Below are 25099 nucleotides of genomic sequence, written 5' to 3'. Positions count from 1 at the left end.
CAATCAAAGAGCTTGGAAGGAGCGAGCAATATTTCTGTATTTGGCGAAACAATAAAGTAGATTTTTTTCGGTTCTGAAAACTTGGAATTTTATAAAACCTAATACATTCAAGTATTAAATAAAATTTACATGATCGATCCTAGCAAAAATTCCACTGTTTTCCCTCATATATCCAGTTTTGCATCACTGTGTCTCTTTTTTTCTTTTTAAAATTCCGTTTTTGTTTTGAACGTATTTTATTGACTTAAGGAAATGGATCAGAAACAAGTTCTACAACTTACTGGTTCCTCTCCTTAAATATAACAAAATAAAATTCAATTATCACATTGGCTAAATAAATGGCGAATCCAAGTATATTATAGTTTTGTTGTATATTATCGCTAGGACAAAATATGCAGGGACAGAAAAAAAAATAAACAAAACAAACGAGACACAAAAGCATACCAATAAAGAGAGAATATATAATTTTTATATTTGAAAATACTTTTACTTTTATAAAGTGATGAGTTCCTCAAATTTTTGTTATGATTTATAAATAAAATATTGAGTTCCCGATCGACCGATAAAGCGTGTGTTGCCATTCCGAAGATTTTGCAGATAAAATGAATACATAATTTCATTAATAATTTGAATGTATTACAAAAAAAGGGGGGAAAAGAAAGAAAGAAAAGAAAATAATACTACTTGCCCAAGTACAAAGTTAACTGACACTTCATCCGAAAAAAAAAAATCCATATCAGTATAAAGGCATTCACTCGATCAAATTTATTAGCTATGAATAATTTGTTTCTTTTTAGCCATGCAAGATAAAGACTATAAGAAAATGAGATTTAAAAAAGGTTCATCAATTAGATATCGAGTTTCCCCCATGAGGAATAAACTGACAAAGTTATTAACTCAAAATCGTTTCCCTTGAAAGGTCGGACTTGAAATTAAAATGAATGAATAAAATATAAATAGGAAAATATGTGCTAAAATATTTTCTAGAATCACATGAAAATGTAAATGTTCATTTATTATGCATGAGATATTTCACTAAATTTTTGTTGGGTTTTTTCAATTCGCTACTTTTAGCAGTTCAATAACAATTTTAGAATAATATTCCACTCCTTCACTCTTATGATTTTTATATGCATTTCACATAATTCTTCAAAACTGCCAAATATAATAAAACTGTATGCATACAATGATTCACATATTTATTCCATCAGAATCTACAATGACATCACACAGAGAGTTCAGAGGTCAGCCTCGTTCTGTCTGAGTGACCACCACAAAGCTGGACGTGGAAGAACATTTTTTTGATTGGTATGTATTATGATATTGGAATTTGGTCTTAGGACAAAAACAAAATATGATTTTTCCGAAAGCTCTACGGAAATCTTTCATTGATAATGCATATATAATAGGATTCATGCCTGAATTAATATACCCCAGCCATGTGAATAATGGAAACAAAATGTCTTTATGTGTCAAACATGTATCATGACATATTCCCTCCAAAATATTGAACACAAAGAATGGTACCCAGCACAAAATAAACACTCCTACAACAATTCCCAGAGTTTTGGCCGCTTTTTGTTCACGGGCCACCTTTGTCAATTTTTTGCTAATGGCAAACTGACGGATGCGCTTGGTTATACATCTGGCCGGTCGGTGGGAAGCGGAATCAGAATTCCTTTTGCCGTTTGTCACTAAGGTCTGTCTTTCACAATCACTGAGACACTTTTCAAAGGACTGTGCGTACTCGTCCGACGACTGACGAGACATAGTTGTTCCGCCTCCGCCTCGATGTATCCGTAACGTCATCACTTCCCGGTTCCCCCTGGCGCCATTAGAAGTTAATGTCTTTTGACCAACTTTTAAACTTCGAATTTGTGCTGTTGCAGCCATATAAATTCTCCAGTAAACAACCATCATAATAATGGATGGACAATAAAACGAGACAAGTGATGAAATGATTAAGTAGGCACTGTCGGAAGTAAATATACACTCATTTTCTGCGGGTAAGTCCGGAGTGACGGCTTTCCACCAGGCAATGGCGGGAAAAGAAATACCTGCCGATAATAACCAGACCAGAGCTATAGAAAGCCATGTCCGACAAACTGTCATTCTGGAGGTATACTTGATAGGGTCACTGATGGCCCAGTATCTGTCTAACGATATCCCACATAGGTTGAGTATGGACGCTGTACTTGCAAGAACATCAAAAGAATGCCACATATCGCACCACTCAGGGCCAAACAACCAAACTTGTCCAGTCATTTCCAATGTTATCGCAAAAGGCATCACAATGCTTCCAACCATAAGATCCGCCACCGCTAAAGAGACGATAAAGTAGTTCGTAACTGTTCGTAGATAAAGCTCTTTTGTCACAGCAACAATGACTAAAATGTTTCCAGCAATGGTTATAAAAGAGAACATTGCAAGCACTACACCAACTGCCGCTTCACCGGGGGAATATGTGCTCTCGTTCATCGTTTGTGCCATGGTGACATTTGATGTAAAATTTATATACAAGTCTTTTGACGCATTGCTAAGAAACACCGCATGTGCATCCGATATGTTTTCACTTTGTGTCGTGGTCAACTGTAAAAATTCAAATGTGCTCTTTTTGGTGTCTGAATACGACATTAATACGTTTTGTGAACTTTGGCTCCCGCGAGCTGCTTAAGAACAGAAGGGTTGCCCACGCAGCGTTTCCAAAGAATCGATGCTTAGAAATGCATCACAGCAAGAGTCTAAAACAGGTAAAACAACACACAATATCAGCGTGAAAACGCCGCGTCAAGCTTCATTCTTTAGAATGATTTCAATTTACATTTAAAGACTTCCTACAATGGTTCATTAAAACAGATATTTCTTTGAGCACAAAACCATATTTTGAATATTCCGATACTCCTTGAATTCAATATTGTTCACCGGAATGCTAATCACAGGAATGTTATCTCCGTATGAACACAATCCAGGTATCGTTACCAAAAAGGTGTTTGTCTCGGAGTGTCTTCTTCAGATGTGGTGATGAAGTCCTCTTTACAGGGGTCTGCGTGATGTGAATTATGATGGTAAGGAAACAAAGCCTCTGTGTATGTTTCAGACCTTCACAATTCCCGAATTATCCTGAAATTACAAAGAAGAAATCTATCACATCTAGTTTATAGGCGGATTAGAGAGGCAGAATCTTCGCGAGATAGAAATCAGACCAGATAATTAGGACAAACGGCTGTCTAAATAAAAATACGATACATATCTAAGGCTGGAAAAGGCAAGAGATTTACGCCACAATCACTATGTAATCCGATATAAAGTCCATGTCACTGCGTATTTGAAAACTTATTTATATATTATTGTCCAGTGGCCAATTTCTGATGTAAAAGTCACGATTTCTATCTTGTCGTTGGTTAATAAGCTTCGGGGTGAAACATTATTTTTAGTGACGCAGGTATTTTATTTTAATTTCTATATTTGCAATCAAAGTCATCGTGACATATATTAATGAACATAAAAATGTCAGAAAGGAGAAAAAATATCCCTAGCTCGTCATAGCAAAATTCTGGGAGTGAAGTAGAAATATTCCGACGCTGTCCCTTGTTTGCACAGCTCAGCGGATTGTCTGGGGAATTATCCGAGGCATTGATTTGACCCAATAATAAACAATTCACCTTAGTTCTAATGAAGGTATAGTCATTATGTTCACCTGCAATCAGTTTTCCATTACATCTAAGTTACCAAAATATCAATCGACGGGGTTGTATTAGCCAGAAAACATTAAATAGCAGTACTAAGTCTGATATCAAAAGATAACCGTATAAGAAAATCAGCAGAGAATTAACTTTATGATGTAAAATTGCTATTTCTGCATCTGTGATATTCAGCATCATTCCACTAGGGGGAAATATGCTCATTTTTCAATTGGTGATTTATTCTCTAAATAAATGCACTGAACAATACGAAAATCACCCAGCTCCTCGGATTTAAGTTCACTTGTACTTTTGAAAGAATTGCTACCTTCCATTCAGCTTAATCGGGAACTTTCACTTCGGTGGTTCACATAAGTCAGCTTAGTTTTATTTAAGAAAACAAATTCCCGATGTGACAACTTTGAAGTACTGATATAAAAGAAACAAATATGAAAGAAAAATATCATTTGATCATCCTTCCAGAAAACTAACTGTGTGGTCTGTTTTATGTATCTGAAACAGACATACTGATATAACATTTCATAAACAAACATCGTATATACTTAAGGAATTGACAGATGGGAATTTCAATTGTACGCAAAAGAATTGGGTTGAGTCTGTTATTAGTACATTTGACATTAATAAAAAATTTGCAACAGTTCAATGGTAAATAATTTCTTTCCTCCTGTATCTCGCGACATATAGTATAAATTATCACTAATTTCCAACATTTGATTCTATTTTTAATATCATTTTTTGAACGCGATCTTTTAAAAGATGTCTTTCCTGGTATAGTTCTATTCTGGGAAATCGACACCTCAAGAGTTTCCCTTCAGAAACTAGAAATATGCTACTGGAGACAGCACTTAGTCTTGTCTATACGGTTAGAGAATTATTGAAATGTTATTTCGTGCAATGTTAACGACTTGAAAGAAATAGTTCACTCGTTTGTGTCAAATAGATACCTTTTAAAGACCAAATACGGATATCGATACTATCTGTATATAATTATTATTAGCAATTAATTAATAAAACATACAAGATTGACGCAAGTTGAACATGTACACGGCACCCATTTTCTTTTCGTTTTTTCTTTCATTTTTTACATGTAATTCCTATTTTGGAATCCTTTCTTCGTTTAAGGAAATGTACGTTCGTTATTTCTGTGTAATGCAAACTTAACACCAGGAAGTTAATGAGAGCGGAAGCATCATGATCAATGATCTTGTTTACGATGAAAGATATCGATCACTTATAAACTATCGAGCCAATGTGCATTTGACAGAAAATAGCTCTATTTACAAAATGTTTGGACCGTGATAAAACAATAACATCAACTTCTCACTAATTGCCACAAGAAAAGGCATTTATCACCCTTCTAAAATGGTCCTTAATTGTATTTTTGCAACTAGAATAAGGTGGTTAACCAAATTTATCGTTTGACAAGTCGTTCAAATATCTGTATAGAGATTAATTTAAACTGGAAACTAACACCCCAAGACCTATTTAGGACGTTATTCTTTCATTTGCAACATGGGGCACTTTCCTGTGCTATTTCCTATTTCATATTAATGCTGTGAAATATCCCGTCTATGTCAACGCAGAACATGACAAAGTTAAAACAAAACTTTGGTAAGTTCGATTCCTTCCATTCTTAATTATTGGTATAATTAAGAAACACTAAGTCATTGATTGATTCCGTATTTTTCATTGTCTTTAATATTTTGTCGATGGAACAGAATACCATAGACAATGTACTTTTGTTTGAGACAATTCAGAGACGAAATTCCTAGCTAGGTCATGACGGATAGAATTTACCACCGAGTGCTCACCAAAATCTTCAGAAGTCCAGATCCCTAAATCCCTCTTACAACATTATCCTTGAATAAATGGGAAATACGTTTTGCTATCACCAAACATAATTGATGAAGTATATTCCTTCATAAGCTTATAAATAATCTAAACAATTTATAGGCACAGGGGGCATACTTGGGTCTTCAATGTTTGGAGTTGAATAATTTAGGTCAAATATTAGAGAGTTTCTACAGGATAAAGAAAATTACATTTTTTTCTACTTCTGAATGGAGAATTTGCATTTATTAATTCATCAGTAATATGACTTGCAAGATTAATTCTATCACCTGGGTCAATCTCGAAATAATTTTCTGATAATTCGAATGTAACAGCTAAAATTTTTTAAATATAAAATTTACTCCTATTTTTTTCTTTTTATTAATTTAAAGTTAGTGATTTTTACATTGACTGTTGTCGAACAACGCTTTTAGAATTCCTCAAATTCCTATTTCGTTCAAGTGCCTCTATATACCGTATTGTAGTCCTAAGCAGCCTTAATATTCAGTTGAACTGTCGATCGGAATTTTGTTTTTCCGGATCTACAGAGAGTGTTAATCTCTGTATCTCTCACTGTTCACATTAACCGCCGAGACATCGTGGATCGCATTCATTAAAGATCCATCGGCATTCACTTAATTGTAGTCACTTCCTGTCAACACAATCAAATATTTCACTGAATGTGAGCATTATGTATAACGTATCAAAGAGGCTGAAGCAAACTTCTCAGTAAGTATATATACATATATCAAACGTATCGATATTCACCAGACAAATCTTATATATATATATATATATATATATATACCAGATATGGTTGGTAACATCAATACATTTTATTGAAATAAGTAGGTAGTCTGAATTGAATTTAAGATTACCCCTTTTTTACCATAAATTACATCGTGTTTGTTCCATATGCAAACACTGCTTGTACATGTATGCATTTTAAAATGACATGCAATGTTGCACAGATATAATTATATTGTATAAGATAAAATACTGGTGTGCGCATTGCATTATGATATACTCCATTACCCTGCATCCTAGTAGAATTCAATTTGTTTAAATTCATCTGATCAAAATAAACTGTTTTACCTCGAATAATAAATCTGACCAATAAGACAATAATTTTATTGAAAAATATAGTAAATGGAAAGAAAATTCAACAATTTCTTACATCCATTCTTAAGAAGCTTCAAAGCAGAAAATTCACACATATATCTTCAAAATCAAGTCCTCTTAGAGCGACATACCACGAAATATTCTTCATTTTTTGAAGTAAGAAATATTTAATCTAAATGCAAATCTGATATATGATGGAATGAAAGGTTCCAATAGTATTAGGCTAAACGTCCCTATACATTCGGAATGGACTATTGGTATTACACTAGAGCATAGTTTAAACGGAATTAAAGCCCTTAGAAGACGTACTTAATGTGTTTGGTTCATTTCTAATTGTAATACTCCATAACTTAATCAAGCAGTCACTGATTCTCAATCTCCCATAAACTTCATATAGCTATTAAATTTACCAGATAAAGGTTAACTGATTCTTGATACCACAATTACAGCATTTGGGATTGGGAAAATGAATATTGATACGTACCGTATAATTCCCAGGTCTTTTGCTTTAATTTTAAGCAAAATAATTTACAAGTTCATTGTAATTATAATGATAGACATATACTAGTAGATAAAAGTTTATAAGACATGCAGAGTTCGATATTTGATACATTATATACCAACAATTAAAAAAAAAATATTTGTTGATCAAGTTTTTCAAGTTTCTTTATTTCCTTTAGCCAACTGGCTCATCAGAATTATACATGCTATTAAGAAGAAAAAAAAAAATCATAGAGAGAGAGAATGAATACTGAAAATAGTCTTATACATCGGTAATATTTTTTCTTAACAATGTGGCAGTATTCAAAAATTTGCCCAAATTTAAGAGATCTTTAATATCGTTAGAACTTAAAAGTTGAATTAATTTAAAGACAGGCTTAGTATAATACTACTTTTTCAATAATGTCTCTCTTAGATCTATATACAAAAAGGCATTTCAAAATAAAATGAATTGTTGATCATACCTGTTACCACTTACTTGGTGCGTTAAAAAGAACAAAACAATAAATTTGTTGTACATTTATAAGCATAAGTAAGACCTTGCAAGACCTACTCATAAAAAAAATAGGGGGGAAAAATTACGACATCCATCATACAAACCTGGTCATTACAGAAAAAAACTGTTGGCTTTAAAAACATTAAACATCTAGGATTCTTTGGAATTTATGAAGGGGAGTAAATGGTAAGGTGGATTTTATATAAACCACAGGTATAAAGGTGCAATGATCGGTACTTAATAAGGTACTAATGACACCGTACCTACTCCCAGTTTATACCCACCGTGTACATTTACACAGAATTCTGAATTATTATTTTACATATGACAACTAAACATGACTTAGCATAATAAACAATGGTATTTATAAACCACCAAACAGTTTTTCACTTTCCTTTTGATTTTTTAGATTTTGCTTTTTACCACATTATTATACGTATAAATATCATCTGAGTTCTCAAAATAGAATATAGTGATAAAGATAAATATAATTTGATACGCATCCGTCATCGAATGTGCCTAAATGATTATCTATAAGACCATCTTTAAAAAGTTGTTTGGTTGCCCTCTCCTGACCGACTCAAATTTTTTAAGCTCCAGGAAGCAATTTTTTATGTATTCTGGAAAAAAGATTTTGAAACTTTGGCATTAAATTTAAAATTTTCTGCGAGAAAAAAAAATTCTCACCTACCTACCGAGTATAGACCCAAATTTTTCATCCTAAGTCCGGAGAGGGCAAACAAACACTATTTTAAAGTTGGCCTAAAGTTTTCACAAATGGGACGTTATCATGTTTTACATGCAAAAATCTTTTCATTGTCAGCAATTAGCGCCATACACTACACGTGCATAACCTACATGTACCATCGAAAGACGTGAAAATAAAAGTTATTATATACACATAACAGTGATAAGATATTATTGATATGTACCAATTCCAAACATGATTTGGCATAGTTGACTTTTTCTTACTTTCTTCAATTATTGAATCATCAATTCATTCTAGAAATCCTCAAAACTGGTATCGGCATTTTTATCGGTATCCTATCTGCATGGAGAGTGGGGCCTTGTCTTCATATATAATCACAAAAAACCCCACTATTTGTGTATAATTCAACTTAAAAAACGTTGATGTCATTTTGCCAATTCGTAGTAAGTTTTGTTCTTTAAGATGAACAAAAAATGCATGTTAAAACACTAAATTTGAGAAGAAAATGATGGTTAGACTCCCAATTCGCCTAAGAGTTGAAATAAAGTCAAATCATTATAAAAGATTTTTTTCTTTACCTATCGTAGACATCTATGATATCGATTTTTGATATTTTTTCTTCCTAATCAGATGAAGTTTAAAGACACAAGGAAAATGACTGCCCATAAAAATGCAAGAAATAAAAAAAAAATTAGATATATACTTAATGTATCAACCTTAAGTGAAGAACAGAAAAAATCAATTTTACAATTTGGTTTGCTTGCTTATTTACTTCGACAAAATATTGGGTGGTGTTAATGCCGCAGCAGGGGGAAAATACATATGACTTGACGCTAAGCAGATGTAGGTTACAGACTACAAAAAATACCCTGCTTCCAGGATAAAAGAAAATAAAAAGACATCTAATGGAGAAGAAGAGTGCATTTACACGTGTATTTATGTTTTATCTATTTTCATCCTTCCTATATATCTGATGATAAGCTCCTAACGTTAGAGTTTAGGCCTCCGAGGCTGAATCTTGTTGATTGATCTTTTCTACCAAATTATTTGAATTTAATTTTTATTTAAATTCAATTTTCTGTTGTGTCCAATAAATCAAATGAGTCACCTTTTACTCTGGAAGTTTTAGTTATTATTATCAAATATACAGCAAGACAAACCGAATTTTACAAGATGAGCCATATTCTTTAAATTCTTGTAGCTGAATATTTTTGTATACAAAATACATGTATAATTTAAATTAACTTTTCTATCATCGATTTCTCTCATTCGGGTAAGTAAGTACATGTATAGTTTATTATAGTGGCATGTGTTACGTACAATTACAAAAGTAAAATATACATATAATAGGAATTTAAACTCCCGGCCCATCGGACCTATATGTCACCTTTAACAATATAATATTCAATAAAAATACAGTGGTCTATTTCGTACTGAGTTTACTATATATAGACTGTCTGTAAGTATATGCCGATGACAAGAATTTTGCAATTTGTCTGGTAAAATTTATTAAAATAAATTTAGTTTTGTTAAAATCTAGCATATTGATTGCAGCTGATTTAAATCCAATACGGTAAAAAAGATTCCTCTAAGATTTGAATAAGAGGTACATGTACAGTAAAGCAAAAGTGACATTCATCTTCTACATTATTAGAAAAACATAAAGTATACCGTCTATCAGATAAATAATATCACCTGGATATAGTGTTTACTAGCAAAGAGCATGTTCTTTGTACGATCACCTTCTTAACCCGACACAGACTACTGACAAATAAGATGATGTTACTAGGTCTACTTTATCAACAAACTCCTTTAAAGTCAACATTTCGCAAATTGTATGGTTGTTACAATGACATTATATTCAAATATATGTCTTTACAAGTAAGTGGAACGTTGTCTGACGTTCCTAATGCAAATTGTCAGGTCATTGTTTTCATACTGAATTGTTCACGGTTTACTCTGTTTACCCGATGAAGACAAAAGGCTCACGGCGGATGTGTCCTGTGTCCAGGGGATGCTTACTCCTCCTGGGCACTTGATCCCACCTCTTGAATTTCCGAAGGTCCATATGTTTTATGATATGTTCACAGAATTGTATTGTTTGCAGGTTTTTAAAGATCGATCACTGTTTGTTTTCCTTCACTTTTTTCATTACTTATAAATTTGGGCCCTTTTTCTTTCGGGGAACATTATGTGAATGGTTTGTACATTTAACTTTGGTGCGCATTCTAGGTATCTATGAATTAAGTATGGATGAGTCCCTAGTCCCTTGACACTTTGGAGACATTCAGTTAAGGGGTTGAGGGTGATGTGGGGGTGGCACCTATATTTAAAAAATGAGTTCAATTTATTCCTTTTATGCTTCTCTATCCAAATTCTCCAGGGATTCACTAAAAGTATCCACGTCATTCTTAACTGGGTTGCGATTAAAAAACGGGAAAATACTTTTTCATTTATAGTATCAGTCCCAAAAGATGCTAGGTAAATTTACTTAAGGCAAATTGACTTGTAAAATCTGCACCATTGTATGTTTTATTCCCTAGAAAGAAATTTTGGTATTCTGAGAAAGTAAAAAGCTTTTTAGATTTTGATTTCAAGAAAGCGGTAAAGTATTTATCGATACACGATTACACCGTGTTGATGCAGAATCCACAAAAAAAAAGACCAATTGAATAATACTGTAACAGAGGGTTTAACAAATGGAGCCTCGTCTTTGAAATTGACAATTTCACAATAGTCATAACACATAGTGAGTCTACACGTAGGTCTAATTGGGAGCTAGATTATCCCTATAAGTATTCACAAACGGAGAGAAAAAAAAACCCATGCAATAATGAAGTTTATGACATCATACATATTTAACGTGTTTAAAGGTATGATTAATGAATCTAGCATGGCTTTTATTAAATAAGCATGTTTACGATAGAGAGACGATTGGAATATACGGCATCCCTCGTTTCTGTCTCAGTGGCACTCTACCGTAAGAAAATTGCGATTTGCACCAGAGAAAGAGAAATAAAACGCTATCAGTCGTAAAATTGTGCCGAGTAAAAATCGACAACATCAGGACACGGTCAATGGAATATAAAATAGGTCCACGATAAATAATAGAGTTTATTCCAGTAGCGACTGGAAAAAAATCGCGTAAGGGAAGCGCAGCATGTACACACAGACAGTGCCTTTAAGGCTTAAATTCAACTTTTGAAAGAGAATTTTCTTACCGAGATATTGTATAAGATATCATAGAATTAATGATTTCTACAGGATAAATGTGCAAAAATGTTCAAACTATAAATTATAATATTGAACTATCTATCTTTATATCGACTATATTCTAAATCTGTTTAATTTAACATGTAAGTTCCAATTCTTTTATATAAATATTACAAAACTAGTGTCTACACGTTAAAAATATTCTTTATACGACTAACGTGTATACAAAAAGTAAATTCTTTCATCGACTTACTTGTATACAAAAAAGTATTTTTATTTTAAACGACTTACATGTAATTCTTTAAGCATGGATCATTATGTGGAAACATGGAGAGCAATTAAAACGACAAAAAAGGCATGTGTTGCCTCCTTTTACCCACTTACTGGAACTCTTTACCGAGTAAGAACCGCTGTAGCAACCTCAAAGGCAGGAAAACAGAATAGTCGACTAAAGGAAAATAGCATATAGAAGTTACTGTTGTGTATGACACATCGATATCGCTGCCTAATTAATGAATTATTGGAATACACTTTTCAGCAATAAAGCAAGGAAAGGCTATTCTAGTAAAGTGATAACAGTTGTCATTGAATAAACGGACTTGTTGATATTCTAACTGTTCAATTATAGAGGTCATATTTGGGGAAAATTAAAATAAATGAAATAAAAAATAGATCAGTTCCTACAATATTTATATCACAGACAATTTGTAACATTTTCTATATTTTTTTTTAAGACACAGCAGATTATCTGCCTTGACCTGTTTAGTATAACATTTTTTTTTTGCCTCATGGTTCTTCGGAGTCAATGGTCTAATTTACCAGCTAGTATGCTTGGTAGATGTCTTTTCTTTTTTCCCACCAACACAAAAAAAAAAAGATTGTCACAAAACGTTTTGTAATAAAGAATGTCTATTTTATACATACATTTACAGCGAAGATTCGGAAACTAAAATGTTCTCTGTATTTATACTTTAAACTCTATTTTAGTCAGCTAAAATGTCACACGTGGTCTCCAATTTAATAGCTAAGCACAACTCTCAAAGCAGCGTGTAAGAAAAAAAAGTTTTATTTACACTATGTAATTCAACAATTTGTTCAAATATTTTAAGTATCTTTTTAAAATTGATTACATCAGTACATTTTATATACATATATTTATTCATTTATTAAATAGCAATGTCTTGATATTTAAGAACTATAGTTATGATTTGCGGCATAACGATATTTAAAACTGGTATCAGACTACGATTTATACTCTTCTAAGACTAAATCATGGGTAAAAAAAAAAAGAAGAAGACCGCCCCCCCCCCCCCCCTAAATACATGTACCTAAAAACTTGCACAACTATAAGACCATATATCCTGTCATTCTTGGGGTAAAGTTTATTATTATTATTATCTTTCTTGGCATTGATAAATCTATATGAAATTTACCTGAATTTTCTTATGCTCTGAAGCAAATAAAAAAAAAAAAAAATAGACGTATGTCACTGCACTGGGTCAATGTGACGTAAGGTTGAGCATGTCACGGCCTAAAAAATTCCACATTATCAATGAAACTGCACTAACTCTTAGGAAAGGGTACAGCTAATAAACCCAGACATCCTTTGGTCCCGACATTCTACTTCTGAATGATCTACATGTCATTATAGATATGCAAAAGATATGTAAAAGTTTCCTTCATATTTTCCCTATATTTCCTTTTTCATACTCCGTTCCCCCCCCCCCCCCCCCCTGATATTATATGCATTTTTGAGAAGAAGAAAGTTGATGAAGAAATCATGTTTACTTTTAAAAAAAGAATTTATTATTGACAAATGCATGTATTTGAGAAAAGAATAACAAAATAATACATATTTGTATAGTTTTTCATCGAAAAAATTACAACCCCTTTCCTTTCTTTCTTTGCACCTCCCCCACCCTTTTCTTATTTCCCTGCACTTTTTTTGTATTGTATACATTTGTTGGTTGTACATCACGTGTATATGTATATTTCATTTTGTTTGTGTTGGAGAGGACAATTCTAAGTTGGTAAAACTTGTGTCCAATCCTATTGATTATGTTTCAATAAAATGTTTAAGTACAAAAAAAAATGTTTATTCTATCCCGCTTTAAATAAGTTAAAGAATAAAACTTTAAATAGCATATCTAATGAAAGATGAATTTTTATGCAATCCCCAAAATTATATAATTATGACAATAATAATCTTATTCACATTTTATGAAATTCAGTTCCGTCAAATACAGCATTCGGGGAACTCAAACAAGTAGAATAAACTTACTTTTCAGTGCTGCACGTGCTTCTGTCCAGATCACAGTTTTATCAGAATTTTCCCGTCTCTCTGAAAATACAGAAAAAATCCAGCGAGTTACTCCTGCTCCGAAATCTGTAAACACGAAAACACAGATTCCTCAGACAGAACCACGGTCCATCTCCAGGCGTGCGCACGATAGGAAAACACGAATGTTCAGTTTCTACCTTCAATCAATTGATCCAACAACACTGCTATAGAAGAGAAAAGGGACATTACTTAGAATGCTGACCAACAAGGTTCTAAGTGGACAGCAGCATACGAGAGCGTAGCAACCAAGTTATTAATCCCTATAAGAAGTATTTCCGGGTTTTAACATCAACAGCGAGAACCATCTTTGGGTTTTTTCTTGTTCCTAATCATCTTATTGCTTCTGGTAAACAAATGCGATTAGATGTTTTCAAAACTGTGAGTTAGTTTGTTACTTAAGATCGGACATCACTGATTTACTCGGTAAACCAAGGTTTAGGTAATCAAAATACTGCAATTCAACAACTTAAAGACAATATAAAGACAAAAAATAGACAAAAATATTCTTATTTAAAGAGGATTTACTTTGGAATTCTTTGATAAAATAATTATTTTAAATAGAATTTAAAAAAAAAAAAAACATTTACAACATATCGATTGTTCAAGCACTATAATTCTCACTTTGTTATGATTTCTTTTATACCAAAAGTAACATCATGAACATTTTTTAAATAAATTAATTAAGGATAAAAAGAATAAAAGAAAAATGATTAATCGACGAGAACGAATATCAAATTACTCTGATCATCATTAAAGAATGCATTGAAGGTAAAAAAAAAAAATCTAGGACATATAACTGTCCTATAGGAAGATACATGGAATTAGCGCTAATCACGTGACTCAGACAGCCCGTTATCTCAGACAGACTTTGTTAATTCACCGGTCCAAAGGAATTCACTTGAATTGAGTTCTACTGCATTCCTTGGGACTGGTGAATTTACTCCGCTATATCGGTAATTCAATATATCAGTATATATCAGATATACACATATCATATATCATTCCTGACACTGTCTCCAGATCTGAGTTCCGTTAGATGTTCTCAGTGACAACCTATTTCACACGATTCCCCCATCCAGAATAATCAAGGAATTATTGCCGATATATGATATAATTGGTGTGACTAATTGGCATGCCTTTTGGATGCTATACTGTTATTTTTATGTAAGAGCCAAGAGCCACACTCAGTGCTCACGCGTTGCATCCTCAGTAGTGTACAGTCAATCACCGGACTGCCTTGGACGATTTCATGTCCACAAATAAACGACACAGAATCAAGACTTAAATATTACATTTATTTTAGGAGTAGAATTTACCGACTACTTCGCGGACTTTATTGAGAAAAGTTAAACTATTCAGAGTTTATTAGTATAAGTAAATGTTATCAATATTTACCACGTACTGAAACATTGAAACGTTTTTGAAACATGAATATTTTCAGTAAATTTATTTTAAAAGTGGGGTTATATATTAATTACAAACATAAAAAACAAATCATTCTGAAGAAAACAGGTGCCCTTGAAATTCCGCCAAGATCCCCGCTCCTGTAATCGATGATTAGGAACCTTAGACCACTAATTGATAATCGGTCTGCCGGTTATTTTAAAATAAAAATGGCTAATAAAAATTACAAACTCCTAATACCAATACGTTCAAACAAGCTAAATATCAGGTTTTCTCTATCGTATACACGGCTTTCACATTAAATCCATAGCATCTAATTTTCTGACTAAGTGGTGAGGTGAAAATTTTGAGAAAAAGACCCTTGTAAAAATCTTCACGTTTAAATTTCGCTTTCAGAGATCCTCAAATAACCAGGCCCTCTCTGACAACATGATCATTAGCGGCTACAAATATGAACTGAAAGCGCTCTGACAGGTCCCTTCTCAAGTACGAAAGACTTTCTTTAATAACTATCACTTATAATGTGAAAAGCTAGGAATTGGGCTCCTATATCTGTCATTAGTAATGTGTGTCGGTTATATTTTGTAAAATTCTAGGTTAAGAGGAGTGCACGTAAAACTGGGGAGCAATTATTTATTTTTATTATCATTTTTTTTTTTTTGGTTTAGCATATTTATCAGGTTTTTTTCTGTCGAATCTCGAAAGAATCACCCTGGTATTGTATTTTGTCATTATAAAATTTAATTATAGTACATCTGCCTTAATACATTTTGACTATAATCGACTAATTATGACTGAATTTAAACTGATCGACCTATGTCTTATGAATCCTTATTTGTGGAGATGATATACAGCTCGTTGTCAATACTTTATTATTGTATCCTTAGTGTATTAGTGTTATCGTTTACATTTAAAGATAAAAGTTCATGTTATCTCCAATATAAATGTGAGATAAAAAGTGATAAATGTACATTAAATTGAGTAAAACTCAAGTGCTTTACACACTTTTCATAATTTTTATTTATTAAAGTTAATTAAACAAGATATATCAAAAAATAAAATCCCTGCCCCATATATAAATTAAAAACCTTATCTTAAACATTCTTTTAAAATATTGAAAGATGCAATCACCTTTTCATTAGTACATAGTGTTGAATGAAAAAGCTGAGGGTGGATGCTGAAAAAAATTCAAAAGGTTCGATAAAACGCTTAATTACGAAAACAGTGCTGCAGCTACCGAGGCAGCAAAAATCCTCTGAAATAAATAAGTGATTAAGGAAACCTTGAAACATATCGCACAAGTCATTATGGAACGAAACAAAAGTCGTCATATGAATTACTGGATTTATAATCATAGTGGTAAATGACGCCCAAGTTTCTAAATATACTATATAATGTACACATGAATTTCAGGCAATGGTAGTTTAGATCTTATTCTAATACATTGCAACTGAAGACAACATCGATCTTTATGAATCTCGAACCAACATACATTCTTTAAAGTTCAAATGAGAGAGAAGAAGAGGAGAGAGAGAGAGAGAATGGATGAAAAAGAAACGATTTAGAATATATCTAATTATTATTTTTTTTTTTTTTTTAAAAAAAAGGTTATTTACAAATTTTGATATCGCGGGGGATGAAATAATTTCGCCATTCCGTACCTTGTTAGTTGACTTTTTTCCCCTTTATGAACATCTGTTGTGAGTTAGGATAGGATGCGCTGTTATACGATTGCTTATTGCTAGATAACACGGAACATAATTGATCAATTTAAAGAATTGTGTGTTCTTATGGTTGATTTTTTATGAAACGACCCGCTCGCACCAAGAGACAGAGCTGTTCCAACTCTTGTGAAGCAATAAATAGCACATGTTTGGTACCCATGTCTAGAAGTGTATGAATTCACATCTTCTCTAATTATTTCACGATCTTTTATATATGTAGGTCAATAATCTTAAAAAATAAATTTTCTGACCTTGATTTGAACATATTTTTATTGCAATAAATATATACAATGGGATAGGGCACAAGTTCTAAAACTTAATTCGCCCTCTCTGACCTTAAAACAGAGAAATAATTAGGAATGATTTATAATTACTAAATTCATGTTTTGTTGTGGCTCTAAAGGCAATCTTGTCGACCTTTAGATCAGTCGACTTGTTAACACGAATCCCTAGATAAAACAAACGGATACAAATTATTACCGATTGTTCTATCGTTGCATAACACAAATTATTCCTGTACTGAGATCATATCACATATAATGATAATATTATAAGCACTTCAAACGTTTAAAATTGTAATCTTTTCTGTCAAAAAGAGAAGAAGAGTCACAGAGGTCTTTAAAATCTGCATTGATTACGCAATAAAGCACTGCAAATGCACGGCAAGTCAAGTGGACCGAGCTTACCGTCTGTTTAGAGAAACAGGTCTCGTTTGATCTTTGTTATTGAAATTGGTACATTGTCAGTAAAAACGTGAAAAAAATAATTGTAGTGTGTCTTTTTGATGATGTGAAATAATGAATTGTAGTGTGTCCTTTTGATGATGTGAGAAAACACGATGCACATCTTCTGGTTGCATGTTAAAGCACTCGCGTAGTTAACAATAACACAGAGCAAATTTTTATTCGTACAAGTCGTGGTTTCTTTGTGCCTGACACCAACCACGATCGTGATAAAGAGAGAAAGTAAGATATTCATAATACAGATGGAACATACAACTCTTCACATCGCACCTGTTAAGAAATAAATGCTGTATCCATCTGTGTTACATATCCAGCTTGTGTTTGGAGAATGGGGTGAATCCAATTATGATAAAGGTGCACTATTTCACTATATTCACCAGCGATTAAAATATCGGCACCGTACGTAAACTGGAAATTAAGTTTTTGCAAATTCACAAATAATTAAACAGTGAATTACAATTGAATGGGAAATTGACAGTACAATACCCCAGAGCTTGCTGTCTATGCTTGATATAAAAAAGACCCCTGAAATAGGATTTTGAACGCTATTTAGTTATATATGACAGAGATTGTCGAAGGAAATTCAAACCGATGATAACATGATTTTTCCGAACCTACACAGTGGAAGTTTAACAATTCATTACTTGTTACCTATATAACTAACGTCTGTGATGTCCAAATTTATAACATGACATCACCACACATAAGCATAAACACTGAAATACGTAACTATATAAGAAACATTCCAACAATGCATGAGAATAATGGCGATCAATCTTTCGTTGACCACACTGTTTAACCGAATCCAAAAGAAACAGGCGATTCTGAGAAATCAAAGAAATGCCAAGAAACAAGGCGCCAAAGAAAGGCCAAGGAAGGCCAAAAGATTGTCACTCAATACGTAAACAACACAATAACATCCACAGACATGTCCCTGATAACTAGGTCATGGGAGATTATCTACATATCAGTACCTAACCACTCGTGGGAGACTATCTACATATCAGTACCTGACCACTCGTGGGAGACTATCTACATATCAGTACCTAACCACTCGTGGGAGACTATCTACATATCAGTACCTGACCACTCGTGGGAGACTATCTACATATCAGTACCTGACCACTCGTGGGAGACTATCCCATTTAAGTACCATGACCAACTGCTGGGAGGATGTCCCAATACTTTTATGTTTGTAAGGAAACACAGACGTAAAGAATCTAATTATTTTATTGCTTCTGGTGAACAAATGCGATTAGATCTTTTCAAAACTGTGAGTTGGTTTGTTACTTAAGATCGGACATCACTGATTTACTCGGTAAAAAACGGAATTCTTATATCCGCGAATATAGCGAATATTAACTCCGCGAGTTAATTTCCTGCTGTAAAGTATCAGTACTATATGACCACTAGTGGGAGAATATCCTCACACCGGTATAAGGAACATGACCACTGTTGAGACACGATCCCCATATCAATACCATGACCACTGGTGGGAGACTATCCCGATATTAGTACTCTTACCACTGGTGGGAGACTATCCCGATATTAGTTCTCTGACCACTGGTGGGAAACTATCCGATATTAGTACTCTGACCACTGGTGGGGGACTATCCCGATATTAGTACTCTGACCACTGGTGGGAGACTATCCCGATATTAGTACTCTGACCACTGGTGGGAGACTATCCCGATATTAGTACTCTGACCACTGGTGGGAGACTATCCCGATATTAGTACTCTGACCACTGGTGAGATACTTTCCCTATATTAGTACTCAGACCACTGGTGGGGGACTATCTCCATATCAGTACCATGACCACTGATGGGAGACTATCCCGATATTAGTACTCTGAACCACCGGTGAGATACTTTCCCTATATTAGTACTCAGACCACTGGTGGGAGAATATCTCCATATAAGAAACATGACCACTGGTGGGAGACAATTTTGAAAGCAATACTTTGACCACTGGTAGGAGACTATACCCATATCAGCACCATGACCACTTGTGGGAGAATATCCCCATATAAGTAACATGGCCACCGTTGGAGGGCTATCCTTATACAAGTACTATGCAACTGGTGGGTGACTATCCCGATAACAGTAGCATGACCGCTGTTGGGAGACTATCCCGATATCCGTACTCTGACCATTTGTGGAGACTATCCTGAAAACACTGTACCCTGACTACTGTTAGGAGACTATCACGATATCAGTACCCTGACCATGCACTGGTGGGAGACTGATCCGATATCAGTACCCTGACGACTTGGGAGGGTGGGGGCTTCCCGATATAGTTTTCTGACTACTGGGGGGGGGGGGCTTCCCGATATAGTTCTCTGACTACTGGGGGGGGGGGGGGCATCCCCGTATCAGTACTCTGACCTTTCCAATACCAGTACTCTGACCATTGGTTGGAGACTATATTATTGCAAAATCAGTACCCTGATACTTGCAGAAAATGTCCGCGAGGAAACCATTGGTGGGAGACGATAGAGAATGCTGCCAAAACTTTTTTTAAAACACACTCACTTTATCATCATATCAGCTATAGATGCGTCAATATCAGCTAAAGAGCCGAAGGCAGGCATCGATGTGATAAAGGGTATCATTATGTTTTATTTTATTTATTACATACTTTGTAATTACATAGATAACACATCTACTGAAACAAACACAATGGAATAATCACCGACTATTTTTTTTATATGAATAACGGTAATTTAAGATCAACTAGAACAAATTTTAAACAAATGAAAAGTTAAGGTATGTTTAGGTTCAATCCAAAAGGGATTTAATGTATATCGTATCAATCCTGCAGATCCCTATCGGCACTGCAGGATCGGTACAGCCCGGGAAACTGATACGGCTATTGTAAAGTAAGCTGCGTCGCATTTGCAAAACTCCTTTATTTATTACTAAGTATGTACCCTGTATTTATCAATAAGTATGTAATAACTCCCGATATCAGTACTCTATATTTATCAGTAAGTATTTCATAACTCCCGATTTCAGTACCCCGTATTTATCAATAAGGTATGTAATACCTCCCGATATCAGAACCCTGTATTTATCAATAAGTATGTAATAACTCCTGATAACAGTACCCTGCATTTATCAATAAGTATGTAATAACTTCCGATATCAGTACTCTATATTTATCAGTAAGTATGTCATAACTCCCGATTTCAGTACCCTGTATTTATCAATAAGTATGTAATACCTCCCGATATCAGAACCCTGTATTTATCAATAAGTATGTAATAACTCCTGATAACAGTACCCTGTATTTATCAATAAGTATGTAAAACTCGCCATATTAGTACTCTGTATTTATTACTAAGTATAACTCTCATATCAGTACCCTGTATTTATCAATATGTATGTAATAACTCCTGATATCAGTACGCTGTATTTATCAATAAGTGTGTAATAACTCCTGATATCAGTACACTGTATTTATCAATAAGTATGTAATAACTCCCGATATCAGTACCCTGTATTATTACTTTAAAAGTATGTAATAACTCTGATATCAGTACCCTGTATTTATCAATAAATATGTAATAACTCCCGATATCAGTACTCTGTATTTGTTACTAAGTGTGTAATAACTCCCGATATTAGTACCCCGTATTTATCAATAACTATGTAATAACTCCCGATATCAGTACTTTGTATTTATTACTATGTATGTAATAACTCCCGATATCAGTGCTCTGTATTTATTATTAAGTATGTAATAACTACTTTTATCAATACCCTGTATTTATTACTAAGTATGTAATAATGTTTCGATATCAGTACACTGATTTGCAGAAAATGGCCACGAGAAATTCTACTAGGGGATGCCATGTCGTCTACTAGAAGTTTGTTCAATGATCACGAATGCCGTGACAATGAACGGAATATCAACTCGCAGGTTTAAAGTAAGCCAATACTTGTTTTTTTTTTTTTTATTGTAGAAGAAATGAACACTGACAATCAATGTGCTTCTTCACGACTGTAATCTAAAATATTTAGGTTCACTTCTAGAAACTTTTTATAGTGCACGGGGTTATTTAAAACGAGGTTGGCTCATGATTAGGTGTATTCGTAAGCAACATCAGATATGATTGATATTACATATTGCCATGAATGAAAACATGATATCTTTAAAAAGAAGGGTCAAAAAGTGCGATTTAAATAAAAAGATATGGTTATCTAAAGTCGCCAGTACAAAAGTCATTTCCACATCAAACTGAGGGGTTTGTTTAATATTGTTTCTGACCGGTTTCTGCAATTGTTTATGACCGTTTTAAAAACAATTACATTAGTGCTTTTGATATACATACATCGGACTTAATATCCTAGCTTGGCCAACAATATCACAAGAGCTTAAAATGTTTCCTATTATCAAAATGAGTATCTCAACCAAATGGATTATTCCAGAGGGATTTCATGCCAAATTGTTTCAAACAGTGCATATACCAGATCTCCAAAATTTGCCGACGAAAAATAGAAATAAATCCTATCACTTGATGAAGAATTTGGTTGCTCAATCAATCGGTCCTTCCACGACGAGGAAGGCCCTCGGCTGCTGCCCGTGATGGACATTTTTATAGCTTGGCGAATAATTGGTTGGGAAATTTCAAACCTAACTATGTGTAGAGAGACGCTGGCTTTATTTTAAGGCCAGTTTATTGCCTTAGAGATCAGAAATGAGAAGCTGATAACAAATTTTGCAATGGAAATGATTGACATTCAATGATCCTTAAAATTTTTATCGATTTATGATCAGTAAAAGAAACAAATCAAAAGAGCCATTCTCAGCTAGGAGCTCTTTACATAGATCCACTCAAGTGGACTCAATGGGCAAAATAGAAGAAATATCGTCATCTTTGTCCGATGAAGGAGACAGCCAACCTCTCTTTCTCTCTCTCTGGTATTTGATTTTAGAAAGTAATTTAGCAAACTTGCATACATGTTTCATTTGATATTTTTGAAAACTCTTCTTATTTTCATGATATTATTTATATTCTATAGCTATGTTTTTTTTCTTGAATATGGATTTTTTCTTGAATACTGTTTGCAATCTGTAGTGAACATACGGTCTTGATATTTTCAAAATTAAAAAAAAAAAGTGTTTTTCTCAAAGTTTGATTTTTTTGCATAAGCTTTGCAGAGGCTTTGGAATTCTTAAAACTGTTTTAGCTTTACAGAATCTCAGTGGAAAACATATTGCCCACTTAAGGCCTATTTACACGGTCTGACTTATAAGATGTGATTTCAAATCTGATTTTACATCTGACTCCGGTGTTTCATTTACATTGTATGATCTGTCAGATATGAAGTTCATTAATATTTCCCTCCAAATTTCTTGTTGTTTACAATTTAACAATGGAAAACGGGAATTACATACTACCTTTCCTTTTCCTAATGATAGCAGCTATGTACCATTTGAACATCGAAGAACATAGGCAAGACTTTGGTTAGGACATGCTGCATATATACGCTATAAGTAAGGAATTGGCTATAAAAGACCTACATGACTTCATTTATTCAGACAAATTTCTTTCTAAGTATAATTTGTTCACCAATTGGTTTGTTCAGTTAAACTTTCCCTGCCATTATCAATTCAGGTACATGGAATGAAAAATTCCCCCAAGATTTGGCCATGTAATATATCACATTAATCTTAAAACTGATCTGGAGCAAAAGTTCGGGAAAAATCCACGTGTTAATTGTAACCTAATTCAGATCAACCTTTCTGACCTTGCTTATGATTGGTTGAAACCATCTGACTTGCCAGACAGAATAGAACATGTCTCTATTCCATCCGACTCGATCTGACTTCATATCTGGCTTATGATTTTCCTATTTACACGGTACGTATGATTTGTAAGATGTCGCAAGTCACATCTTACAAATCATACCGTGTAAATAGGCCTTTAAGCGGTTTTTCACCAGGTGTTTAGCTGTCATTTCTACATTATCAATGCCTGTGAAATATTAAAAGTACCACATGTAGATCCGACACAAATATTTTCACTTTGCAAATCATTGGACACCCTGTATCTTACAGTTTCTTAAAACAACATTCTATTTACAGTAGCCAGCCTCTTGTTTCATTCTTAATCCTTATGTCACCAAGTGCCATATCAAAGGCCTTTTTTTTAAAAGAAAGAAAGATAAAAAAAACATTCGTTTAGTTTTTCGTCAATCGCCAGACATATCTTAGAAGCTCTGTATAGTATCCAGCCTGGAAACGCACTGCCAGAACCCGGGAAAATGAGCAGGTCTAACTCAATTCGTGATCACTTATGTGTAGATTAGCTTCACTAAGTTATAATAAAGGCCCCGTGTCCATAGGAAATCTCTTTATTTTTCTTTGTGGGAGTACAGTTTTTTCTATACTGTTACAGAAGTTATCACGTGTTCGTCACTGATAAAAATGTTCCTGAAGGTGTATATATAGTAATATGGGGCTGTTTTTTGTTTGTTTGTTTGTTTGTTTTAAAAACCAGTCTGCCTTTTTTTTTAAAAAAGAAGCAGAAACTCAAATTTCTACATAAAACAAAAAAGATTTCAGGAAATATCACTATCTTCTACAACAATTGTCATTAATTTGAAGATATACATGCATAATTAGATGAACTTCGCAGTTACATACATGTACTTACTTTTGTGAAATCTTTATTCTAATTAGATTCTATAGAAATTCTTAACTTTATGACGAGAATTCTGACCCAAATCCCACAAAAAATTCACGGATATTAAAGACAATGATACGTTTAAAATAATTTATTTTTAAATTGCAAATAAAGGATGTACCATTTCACAATAACATGTACAGAGTTTTTAATTATTGAGCGTAATGCATAAAAAAACACCAAATAGTAGGGAAAGACATTAAACGAATTTAAACAAATACCCCTCGCCTTGGAAGTCCATTAGTATTCATAGATAAGCAATGACGGCTTTTATCCCTGGTCAGCGGAAGAAAATTGCACGTCAAAGACAGATATTACTATTTTGTAGACTCTAAACAAAAAGAATCTTCTGCAATATCAAAGATAAGAGAGAAATCGGTCAGTGCTCTACAAATCACAGAAGACATGGCCACTTTAAAGATTAAGTTATTATATTCGTTTGTTTGGGTTAAGTTTGCCTTTCATAAGAATCGCTGTAAGGTATTATACTGTTTTTAAATTGAATGCAATAATGTTACACTTAATAAAGTCATTTAAAAAGAATTAACACTATTACTAGGCTAAGTCATTTTCTAATTAAAAAGCATTTCTAGAAAGTTGATGTTTTTATAAATGTCATTC

The 25099-nt window shown here is 33.5% G+C and overlaps 1 protein-coding gene across 1 annotated transcript; it reads right to left on the bottom strand.

The window, feature by feature from the left end:
- Nucleotides 1-1198: 1198 nt before the first annotated feature.
- Nucleotides 1199-13942, bottom strand: LOC133193837 (dopamine receptor 2-like). The gene is made up of 2 exons (XM_061329768.1): nucleotides 13854-13942; nucleotides 1199-3120 (listed from the first exon to the last, which is right to left on the bottom strand). Exon 2 carries the CDS (start codon nucleotides 2632-2634, stop codon nucleotides 1246-1248), a length of 1389 nt encoding a protein of 462 aa, XP_061185752.1. The 5' UTR covers nucleotides 2635-3120; nucleotides 13854-13942; the 3' UTR covers nucleotides 1199-1245.
- Nucleotides 13943-25099: the final 11157 nt, after the last annotated feature.

The sequence above is a fragment of the Saccostrea echinata genome, unplaced genomic scaffold (genome assembly GCF_033153115.1).
Source record: "Saccostrea echinata isolate AGI-Se365-2 ecotype Australia unplaced genomic scaffold, CSIRO_AGI_Sech_v1 ptg000001l, whole genome shotgun sequence".
NCBI lineage: Eukaryota > Metazoa > Mollusca > Bivalvia > Ostreida > Ostreidae > Saccostrea > Saccostrea echinata.
Note: the sequence above shows the minus strand (reverse complement) of the source record. Positions and strands in the feature narration are given on the sequence as shown.